This window comes from Anabrus simplex, chromosome 1 (genome assembly GCF_040414725.1).
Source record: "Anabrus simplex isolate iqAnaSimp1 chromosome 1, ASM4041472v1, whole genome shotgun sequence".
Taxonomy (NCBI): Eukaryota; Metazoa; Arthropoda; class Insecta; order Orthoptera; family Tettigoniidae; genus Anabrus; species Anabrus simplex.
In genome coordinates, this window is record NC_090265.1 from 494398088 (window position 1) to 494410438 (window position 12351).

A 12351-nucleotide genomic window follows, 5' to 3' on the forward strand; every position below is an offset into this window, starting at 1 on the left:
CCCGCAAACCTCTATTGCATCTTTTATCAAGGTGTTTTATCCACTCTACCTCACCACTCTCCACTTCTTCTGTAGGCAGTTGTCCTCTTATACGGTCCTGATAGTTGGTCCTTTTTCCAATCTGTCGTAGTTCCCACACCTTAATCGTAGGTAATTTCCTGGTCACCAAGCTTGATAGCTGCAGTCGCTTAAGTGCGGCCAGTATCCAGTATTCAGGAGATAGTAGGTTCGAACCCCACTGTCGGCAGCCCTGAAAATGGTTTTCCGTGGTTTCCCATTTTCACACCAGGCAAATGCTGGGGCTGTACCTTAATTAAGGCCACGGCTGCTTCGTTCCCACTCCTAGCCCTTCCCTGTTCCATCGTCACCATAAGACCTATCTGTGTCGGTGCGACGTAAAGCATCTAGCAAAAAAAAAAAAAAATCCTGGTTGTTATATTTGGTACATTAATGTCTTTCAGATCTACTACTAATAACTGGTGGTCACTATTGCGGTTCTCACTAGGAATTACCTTGACATCAGTCACAAATCTACTTTCTTTATCTGTAATGACATAGTCAATGACCATCTTGCTCTTTCCATCCCAGCTGTTTATTACTACCAAACAGTTTTTTATTCAGAAGTCTAGGAGATGTTCACCTTCCAAATTCCTTCTCCCATAGCCTGTAGTCCCATCACATTCTGATAGCCGTTCCTGTCAGTCCCGAGCTGTGTGTTGAGGTCCCTGATGACGATTGCCCTCTCTTCACTGAAGATCTCTTCTAGGTCTTCAAGAAACTTGTTCTTTTCATCTTGATTGCAAACCGTCTGAGGGGTATACACTTGCACCAGTGTCAGCTTCTCTTTCCCAAGGTGAACTGTTGCCTTTATTATCTTCTCATTGATGTACTGGATCTCTGTAATAGCATCTAACTCTTTAGACAATATCAATCCTACTCCATTTCTCATCTCTCTGTTGTTACCATTCCAGTAGAGGGTAGAGTTTTTCCTCAACTCTTTCTTCCCTTTACCTTTCCATTTAGTTTCACTCAGTCCTAGGATTGATATTTTCCTTCTCTCCATGATATCCACTAACTCTTCACATTTCCCAGTCAAACTCAGTACACTGATTGTTCCTATTTGAGTGTGTTGTCTTCTCCGGGGTTGTTGCACAATCGCAAGGCTTGACCTATTATCAGGCTGTAAGCCATCATACCTGGCATGGGTCCGCAGGTGCTATTGTCTACTCCGAGTTCTTTGTTTTTACCCAAGGCTCGTATAAGTGTTGAAAGCGATTGCAGTTACTCTCCAACTGACTTGCTAGGCCTAACGTTAGAGAAGATTTTCTGTCAGGGTTATCTCCCTTGGCATTTAGCAGTCCCCTGCCACATCTGCAAGGCAGCAGCTTCCAGTTGAATTTATGTGTCATTTCCTACACAATGGCTTCAACAAGCCCCCTAAGGGTGAACTCCTTTGCCCATAGCCATTGGTTCTCCCTTAGTTTGTCAGGTTTGGTAACAGCCACCAAACCCTCACCCAGACAGTCGCAGGTAGTACCATCTACTGTTGCATATGGTAGCAGGATGTACCTGACCTAACATCTGCCAGAGGGGCTAGTGAGAAAGTTCAGATGCTGTATGAGAACTATACCAGCTGTGTGTGCTTGGGTGATGGACATTTATCGTGGTTCAAGACCGAAAGTGGAGTCCAGCAAGGCAGTGCACTATCCCCATTATTGTTTATCACCATCATGGATGACATAATGAAGAAGATCAAGAAAACCTCTGGTGAACTAAATGCAATGGCCTTTGCTGATGATGTTATGATCTGGGGAGAAACTGAGGAACAAGTACAGTCGAGACTCATTGAATGGAAGGTTAAGTTGCAGGAGTTCAATCTCAGGATAAACAAACTCATAACAGAAGTGTGGAAAGCTTTATATACCTCGGCAGTGTAATATCTCGAGATACACTAGCCACAAAGGAGGTGACAAATAGAGTGGAGGAGAGCTCTCACTATTACCAGCAAGTACGAACACTCCTCTGGGATCCCAAAGTACCAACAAAATCAAAGTTTGTGATGTTCAATCAGTACTTCATACCAATCTTAACATATGGTATTGAAACCTGCACCCTCGCTAAGAAAGACTCATCAAGGTTGCAGGCATCCAAGATTAAGTTCCTTAGGTCCACAATTCAAAAAACCAGACTGGATAAGTTGAAGAAATGTGATTAGGAAGGAAGCTGGGATTGTTACATCATTGTTAGATTGGATCAGCATGTCCAGACTGAGGTTCTTTGGGCATGTAATGAGGATGGAGCCAACAAGGCTAGCATATGTTAACTTGGAGCGACATGTGGCAGGGAAACAGATGGTGGGAAGACCAAGAACCCACTGGATGGACAATGTAAAGATGGACATTGCAGATTAGGGAAGGATACTGGAGGACTTCAGAACTTATCTCAATAAGACAGAATGGAAGAGGCTCGCCAACAGCACCGGGAAACTGGAACTGTAAAATGATGATGATGATTATTATTATTATTATTATTATTATTATTATTATTATTATTATTATTATTATTATTATTATTATTATTATTATTATTATTATTGTGAAGAATATGTCTGACTCATTGGCTGAATGGTCAGCGTACTGGCCTTCGGTTCAGAGGGTCCCGGGTTTGATTCCCGGCCGGGTCAGGGATTTTAATTGCTTCTGATTAATTCTTCTGGCTTGGAGACTGGGTGTATGTGTCTGTCCCAACACTCTCCTCATCATATTCAGACATTACACTACCAACCACCACAGAAACATGCAATAGTGATTACATCCCTCCATATAGGGCTGGCATCAGGAAGGGCCTCCAGCCGTAAAACAGGGCCAAATCCCCCATATGTGTGACATAGTTCGCACCCGCGACCCCATAGATGTGGGAAGAAGCGATAGCAAAAGAAGAAGAAAAAGAAGATTATTGTGAACAATATAAGTGGAAATATCAATGGGAAGAACCTATGCAACCTTCACCATATCTGCACAGCAGTGATGTGAATTTTTCTCCTTAGGTTGTAAGAAACAGGTAAGTACTATAAGATATACAGTAGTAAATCCCCCCCAAGATGATGTTTGCAACTGGTGATGCAGTGTTCCTGTACACTGTTCAGAAGAAAAAAGGGCTTCTTTTTTTGGCAAGTCTTTCACAAAGTAGTAACAACTACTTCTTAGCATGAAAGAAGATTGCATTACAGAAAGATCTCCTCCTTAATCTATGCTGTATTCAGCCTCCATAATACATCAGTCTTGCAAACATACAAATGAGATATTAGCCGAGATTCTTCAGCTCTGTCTGTCTGTTAGGTCATCAGCCCAGAGGCTGGTTGGATCCTCAAATAGCACCACCAAAGGCTATGCATGCAGTTATAGGGAAACCGCAAAAACCAATGGCAGAGCCCAAATGAGGCATACTACGCAAGATGAGGAGTGAGGTAGTTTGCCATTGCTTTCCTCACTGGGCCAGAGAGTGCTACTGCAGCATGACTGATCCTATGAGCAACACCTTTCATAACACTCAGACACACTAGTTGTGCTCCAAATGTCATTACTCAGCACTACCCATACCCCAGCAGCTTCCATATTGTCACAGCCATGGATGAGACTGGCACTTCGATGGAAGCTACACTTTGCTCTGGCCTGTGCCAAAAGACGGATACAAAAATACTGCGTCCATCAAGAAATGGCAACAGGCGTCTCTTCAGATCATCATACAGAAATTTGAAAAATATTCCCTTTTTTTTTTTTTGGAAAGTTTCAGAGAGTAATCGAAACAAAGCTGCACTAGGCATTAAACTGAATTCACCCTTGTATGTTACATAGTTTTAAAGAAAGTACCGATTAATTTGTAATTTCCAGTTGATGTTAAGGATCTACAAACTGTACTGGTATGGTTGGGGTAAAACTCACAAAATATTTCTGAAGGGCAAGACTTAGTTCTGTCTGTTAGAACATCGTAGAAATTATTCAGTTCTCATAATGCTGTGTGTACTTTTTATAATTTTGAAGTCAGTCAGTAGTTATCATAGTTAAAAGCAAAATAATTGCCAGAAAATTTCCCATTGAATGTGGCTGTTGACAATACTAGTGAAAACTTACTGTATTTAAAGTCCACCATTAATGGTACCACATTCAAGTGAAAAGTATGTGGCTTAGTTATTGGGAATTTTGGGTATGTATAGCAGAGTACTTGAGGTGTGCTCAATGGGTTTCCTTAAATTATCAGCAGCAGCAGCTAAAACTGTTGTGGCATTTTTAGTGCCTCTTTATTTAGTTCACTTAAGCAAACTATATCCCTTACTTCTGTAAATATCACAGGTAAAGACCTAACATCTTACACAACTGAAGCCTGTTGTAACATGAGGGCTTAAAATTTGTGTGATAATAGCAGACAATAAAAGAGTGAACCATATAATGTTTAAGGACTTGTCAATATCTGAAAGTTATGAATGTCATCTCTCTAACAATTTCCAAACTTTCATTTTCGACAGTGTGTCTATTTTAAAAATTATCATAATCAGGTGAGCTTAAACAAACAGACTCGGCAAAAAGCTTTAATGTTTCAATCATTCTATTACCATGACAAATTAAGAGGTGCCAAGTTCTCAGATATCAGAAGTGTATACCCAAAGAAAGTGGTTGTTTGCTGAGATTGGCTACAAACTAAACTTCAGAATAGTTTTTCCATGTAGGTACTCTTGAACAACAACTCTTGTGCAACTAATATGTTCCATGAAACTACATTTCCTGTGATCAAACAAGAGCGTAGAACAGAGTCAAGAACTGCACATTTTCTGAAAACTGTGTCTCGGTAATGGAAAATAATGAATATTTTAAAAAAGTTATTATATTTCCCTCTGGGAAAATTAAATGGGCATAAATGCCCTTCAATAAAATGTGTGATGCTATGTTGTCTAGCAACCGTGCAGGCTGTGATCTGAAGTACTGATGGAGAATGGACATGACATTAAGATCCATGGTTTGTACAGCTATCTTTATACAGATCCATGGCCTGCGCAGCTCTCAATGTAATGTTGCTAGCCTAACATCATATCACACATTGTGTTACATAACAGTATTATATTATACACATTTTTGGATAAGCTCCAACTTTTATGTCCAAATATGTGGTTTATGGTGAGAGTTACTGTAGACACATCCTAGTGCGTAAACCATGGGCAACGGCTGAGTGGCAAAGTTAATGGTCCCCAGAGTCAGGATACCCATTGCTATGGAATAGGGGTGGACATCATTGACATGTTCCAAGCCAGGACCCTCCTGTTGTTCTGGCAACTAGAATTATACAATCCACCAATGGTCCCTACCTATAGGAGAGATTCTCACTGGGACTATGTGTAAGTAAGGCAGCATTCTGCTTCACAGAATGTACCAAGCTCGGAATATTTTAAGCAAGCCTTGGGCCTATGGGAGTAATCAAAGGCTAAGGGATATTACCGCAACAAAAAATCCTCTACACTGTTAGCCTTAGCAAGTCATTTGAACAGCATTGATGAGTTCATGGCTTTCAAAACCAAATCACGCCTCGGATGTAAAAGTATTCAAATGACTAGACACGACAACAACTCTTCAGGCAACTCACAAACTTATGACGGCCAACAACCCAAAGCTCACCGGAGATGCAGGAAGTGACTGGCATTACATAGGAAGAAACAGCTCAGAGTTGGAACCCCCGATATCCTCACCGTTACTAGTAAATATGAAGAAATTGTAGACCTCATGGACAGACACACACTTGGGATTGTAGAATTGAGTGAGACAAAATGGAAAGGTACAGGAAAGAAAATCTTACAAAATGGTTATATATTGTACTTGAGTGAGAACCCTAATAAAGCAAGAAATGCTTTTGTTCTCCACAAAGTTGATGATGTGCAGGCGGACATCAGTTATATGAGTGACACAATCATTAAAATGAAATTATGTGTTGGCCAAGTATTCCATACCTTTCTCCAAGTATATGCCCCACAGGCAGGCTGCCCTGCAGATGAAAAAGATCAGTTCCTTATAGATCTAGAAGGCCAAATAAAGGAAGACATCATCACAAATATGGGAGACCTTAATGCCCAAGTTGGGACAGATAGGCAAGGCTGCGAAGACATCATAGGCCCCCATTGCTACGGTGGCAGAAACCAGGAAAGAGGAAACCTGATAGACTTCTGTGTATGGAATAACCTGAGCATACAAAACTCTTGGTTTCAGAAGAGAGACAGCCATAAAATCGCACGCTACAGTTGGGATGGGAAGCAGAGGACAGTGATAGACTTTATAATAACTGATAGATGTGCTAGCCATTTCATCACTAATGTTAAGGTTATTCCAAGTGAAAGTCTTGATGGTGACCACTGGCTTTTGGTTACACACATTGGGAATGTCCATCTGCAGAATGTCAAGCACAAGAAAATGCCAAAGATAAAGACCTGGTTGCTAAAGAAGAATACCAAAGAAAGACCTCAGATATATTACCAAAAAAGTGAAAATAGTGAAGTAGAAGAAGAGTGGCTGTCGTTCAAGAACACCCTGGTTTCAGAAGCTGAATCACTATGTGGAAGGACAAGTGCAATATGCAGGGAGAAAGAAACACCATGATGGAATGAGAGGGTGAAAACTGCTGTGAAAGGAAAAAAAATGCAGTAAAGAAGAGGCTACCTAACGAAAAACAGAAATCAGTCTACCAAGAAGGTGAACTTCAGTACCTGGCACAGGAGTACTGGCACAAGATAATATTTTTTGAAGCTACTGATTAAAGAAGAAAAGGAAAAGTGCTGGGATGAGTTCACTACCAGGCTAACAGCAGACTGTGAAAGTAATAGAAAGTTGCTTTGTAAAGTAGTCCAGAATAGAAGAAGCAAGCGTGGCAATGTCCTTGCACTGGAAACAGATGACAGGAACCTGATGAAAACAGATCAAGGCATCAAAAGAGAAATTAAGAACTATTTCAATACTTTATTAAATGGAGAAAGTCTTAAAAATATTATTACTGAAAACTGCAGTTTAAGTGCAAGTGATGGAGCACAACGCCAGCTAAATGGGTAGAAGTGGAGTCTGAGGTAAAAAACATGAGAAATGGCAAGTCCCCAGGATTTGATGACCTCACTGCTGACATGATAAAGGCAGATGGAGGACAAGGCATACAATGGTTGTATAGAGTACTCTGTCATCTGAATAGAGAACAGGATACCAGAGGACTGGATGGAAGGTATCATTATCCCCTTGTATAAAAAGGGAGACAGGAAGATATGCAGAAATTATAGGGGTATCACTCTATTTTCTCACTCACTTAAATTTTTGGAGAAGATAATTAAAAACTGAATTAGGAATACAGTTGAACCATAATTGAAGGAGGAGCAACACAGGTTCAGGAAGAACTGAAGCACTACAGACATGATATTTGTCATCAGAATGATAACAGAGAAGCACTGCGAATAGGCTATGTTAAGAACTTACCATAGTGATGGTTTTATGGACATTGAGAAGGCCTATGACAGTGTGCCTAGAGAGATAATCAGGGAATGCCTACAAGGTATAGGTGTGCCAGATATCCTGATTGATAAAGTAAAGATGCTTTATCAAAAGTGCTTAACCTGTGTCCAAATAGCAGATGGAAGATCAGATTGGTTTGAAACCAAAAGAGGAGTCCAGCAGGGAAGTGCCATGTCACCATTCCTGTTCACCACTGGCATGGATTGGATCATAAAATCCAACAAACAAGATTGCAAAGAGCCTAATACTCTAATATTTGCAGATGATGTTCTGAACTGGGGAGAAAATGAAGCAGAAGTACCAGTACAGTAGAAACTACATCCATGGAATGGGAATTTTAAAGAATATGAACTAAAAATCAGTAAAACAAAAGCTGTTGAAATGATTACAACAGGAAAGGCACAGATTTAAACATTTTCCTGGAGGGAACTCTTTTACACTCTCTTTCTAACTTCAAATACATTGGAAGAATAATTTCAAAAGATAACACATTAAACCATAACACATTAGGGCTCAGAAATCTTCTCAATTTTATTTTCAAGTGAGAAATCTACTCTGGGAAGATAAAATACCCCAGAAAGCAAAATTAACTATGTTTCATCTCATTATCTCATGCTTGGCAGAGAAAATAATACCCTTCAATATCAGCTCACTGTTGGTTCTGTATATGGAATTGAATGAATAACCTTTACATAACCTCTTCTATGATAACCTAGAGGTACTGAGTTTGATGTGATTATATTCAGCCTTCTCATCATCATTTTCTTCTAACTTTCTGATATAGATTCAAGCAAATTTGCTAACCCCTAATGGATATACCCTTCAAGATCAGCAATCCCAGAATACAAGTACAGCCTCAATTCCACTACCTTGTACTATAATTAATTATCTTTTGGCTAATGTTATCAATCCCGTAGGCCTATACTGTATTAGTTGAGACTTATAGCAGTATTTATATTGAAAGTATAATCTGCCACCTGGGCGACAGTACTAAATGTACATCATTGATGATTAGTGCAATTCTTATTGATTAATCAAACTGTATATCGGTATCTAAGGTAAAATAGGGCATACATTCCAATATATAATTTGAGGTTATAATACTCGATGCAATATTGAACTGAAATATACAATATAAATGTTAAATATAATATTAAAAAATTTACAAAAATTAATTACCGGTATTTACACATTTATTTATATAAAGCCTGTACATCTTATCCTGAAGAAAATGTATCTCCTATGTAACCTACATCAGTCATAAAAAAGTACCCGGTACCAACACATAAACGATGAATTTGCTTGCCTTAAATGGGCAGTAGAACATATGTACCGCTCGGAGAAATAACAAAAACAGTGACAATTATTGAGCTCCAAGAGATTGACAGCACCATCCAATACCTTCACACAAGACATTCTTAACACACAAGTCACGTTTATATACAAATGTCATGCTAATAATCTGAGCATAAACTAAAAGTGGTACATTAATGTTGCCCTATACATTGTTAAATTGCACTGCTTATATTAATATGGTGTTTTCAGCATTGCTATGCCACGAAATGCACATTACTGTGTTAATAATCATAATAATTTTGTGTGGCTATTTCTAGCCGAGTGCAACCCTTGTAAGGCAGACCCTCCGATGAGGGTGGGCGGCATCTGCCATATGTAGGTAACTGCATGTTATTGTGGTGTGTGGTGTGTGAGTTGCAGGGATGTTGGGGACAGCACAAACATCCAGCCCCCGGGCCATTGGAATTAACCAATGAAGGTTAAAATCCCCGACCCGGCTGGGAATCAAACCCGGGATCCTCTGAACCGAAGGCCAGTACGCTGACCATTCAGCCAACGAGTCGGACACTACTATGTTTACGATAATATTATACCAAAAAATGTCACGTAAGGTAAGTCTACTGATTAACCTTGTCGACCGGTAAAATAACACATCCTACGTCAGCTGAAAGGCATATTTTCTACTCTGGAATCATGATATAAAACGAAGCGCTAATAGAGCAGTGGCATATAACCTGAATGGCACAGGCATGGTATGTAAGGTGCTGTAAAACCATTACAGACGGCTAATGTCCAAGATTTAAGTATAATTTGATGATGGCTATCAAGATTCTGACGTAAACCTTCAGAGCACAGCCTTAAAATCAATGAAGTCAGAAAACTCATTATCAGCAATCAAACAACAAACTTTTATAATAAGAGCAGAGCAAGGGAAGGGAGAGGCATCCATGATAGGTACAAAAAGGGGAGAAACAAAAAGGGAAAGACCAAAAACTAGGAAAAGAGCAGGCAATTTTTCAACAACCATATTTCTAACAAATGTATTTTGTTTCCATTATGAATGACAACAAGATGGAACAATTTATACAATAGGTACTCATGAAATCTGACAAATAGTTTTGCGAGGCATGAAGTGTGCCAATTAGACATGAAAAAAAAAAAAACCACATCTCAAAGCGGCTTTTAAAACACAATGACTAGATTTGTAAAGAATCAGATTCTAAGAATTTTTCCATCAAGAAACACATGTATTATAGTTTAATAGAAATAACTAACATTAAAGGAATTAAACATTGATCATCCAAAAATCTCATTTCAAAGGTCACAATTAAACTATACCTGCAGGTGTTTCCAAAAGGTATTTTACAAACATCAAACAAGAATATTAAAAAGAGAGGATTATCAGTAAGAATTACACAGGGAAAGGAGGGGCGGGAAAGAGGGAGGAAGGCAAACGAATGCTGCTTGAAAAAAAAATACCCATGAAATATAAAGAATGCACTCAAACACTGTGCAATATTAAAGAAATTTAAGTAGTATTAAAGTTCTTATCCACATCTTGATGTTCTGGGCAACAAGTCCAAGTTAATTTTGAAGAGAACGGGAGTTTAAGTTCTTGTAAAAGAAAGGACGAATCACTAACCACGAAAAGGCAGTAAAAATATGTGTCAACAGTGCCTGAAGGGCAAACAGGAGTGATAAAATTCTTGCATGAATATAACATGTAAGTTTCTTTTGCTCACCCAGTCCTCATGCTGATAGAATATTTCCTGACAGATGGAAGAGTAATAAGGTCCAAGCAAATAACATGCGCTATATTGGAGCTCCCTCCACTTCAAACCGCAGTCAATGCCAGTCTAATTTCACCGGGCAATCGTTGGCCCATTTATAGGCGGACACAAGGTCAGTCGATGCACTAGAAGGAAACATCGAGAGCGATGACGTGGCAGATGACGTAGCGTAGAAACAGCTGGAGCAAGAGTGTGCACAGTGTGCAGTCGGACCATGCTGGTGGCGAACCACGAGGCAGGCAGGTGAGTAGATAGCACAGCGTATGTAGTAAATATATGTAGTAACAGAAACTGGATGACGATGGCAGACGGAGCAGATGAACAGGTAGAAAACAAAACAGTAGATACTTGTAGATTAGGAGGAGCTACAGTTTCAAAGTGATTCCGTGTATTAAAATGGGGCTCACTTCTTTCAGCATTATCTATAGCTCTTTCAATGCTCTGAATAGTAGTTTTACTTTACCTATTTCACAACTCCAGTCAGTTTTTGAACTTGCTTGAAATTTACAATATTTAAATGTCTGGATTAACAGTGAAAGTTGGGAAAAATCTGAACACGTGCAATAATATCTTTACACTGTTTATTAAAGTCTTTCTTGCTGAGTCATTCTCCTGGCATTCCCAGCAGTGGTGTACAAGTGACATCCTTGTTATCACTGTCAGAATTACATAAAGTAGAAAACACACTTATCAAGATCACTGCTGCCAAACAACTGCACGTTCCTTGCATCAAGATAAAAAAGGTGACTGAAGGTACAGTGGAATAATGTGTCAACATAGCCGGACGAGGGGTGAAGAGTGGAGCAGTACGCCAGCTGACCTTCAGGCCTGCAATGTTGTGTCCCAAGGACATAATAATATATAATAGAAAAAAGAAGCATTCAATATTAATGGAAACTGATATATTGGAAAATGATAAATAATGATGTTCAAAGTTCCCATAGAAGTGCTGACAAGGTGATCCCTTCATGTTGTAACAGACTGTTTTTGCAACATAGCTGTACCTCATATTTAATTCTAAACAAATTAGAGTCAAGTTCTTTGTCACCTATTTTTAACATATGTTTGATTATGCATTCAAAAGAGCTGCATTCAAAATATTAAGCCGGCCCTGTGGTATAGGGGTAGCGTGCCTGCCTCTTACCCGGAGGCCCCAGGTTCGATTCCTGGCCAGGTCAGGGATTTTTACCTAGACCTGAGGGCTGGTTCGAGGTCCATTCAGCCTACGTGATTAGAATTGAGGAGCTATCTGATGGTGAGATGGCGGCCCCGGTCTATAAAGCCAAGAATAACGGCCGAGAGGATTCGTCATGCTGACCACATGACACCTTGTAATCTGCAGACCTTCGGGGTGAGCAGTGGTCGCTTGATAGGCCAAGGTCCTTCAAGGGCTGTAGTGCCATGGGGTTTGTTTTTATACAATATATGGTCTGTCTTACCTGAAACCATAATTTAAAGCATCTTCAGCCGAAACTATGCCGATATCTTTTGTTCTCTGGATCCATATGCGGTTTGTTGTGAGTACATCTTCTACGTCATCCAGTCGTTCTGAGAATTTGCTACTGAATTCGTAGATATCATCTAATAAACCAAGAGGTATGTCCTAGAAAAGAAAAGGAATCCTATCAGCACAACTGTATTATCCTGAATCTCACTGTAAAATCCAGGACATTAAACAAAGTAAAACTAATTTCTCTCCCAACTCCAGTGCAACAAGAGATAAGGCTGATAACCTT

General features: G+C 39.6%; 1 protein-coding gene across 6 annotated transcripts in view; it reads right to left on the minus strand.

The window, feature by feature from the left end:
- Nucleotides 1-12351, minus strand: part of LOC137496932 (NADH dehydrogenase [ubiquinone] iron-sulfur protein 2, mitochondrial-like) — a 215474-nt gene that overhangs the window by 119810 nt on the left and 83313 nt on the right. For all 6 annotated transcript variants that reach the window (XR_011017528.1, XM_068225029.1, XM_068225030.1 and 3 more), the window contains one exon: nucleotides 12055-12218. Coding sequence is in view for 5 of the 6 variants with exons in the window: in XM_068225029.1 (XP_068081130.1) it covers nucleotides 12055-12218 (164 nt within the window). In the remaining variant the exon portion in view is untranslated. The remainder of the gene's footprint in view (nucleotides 1-12054; nucleotides 12219-12351) is intronic.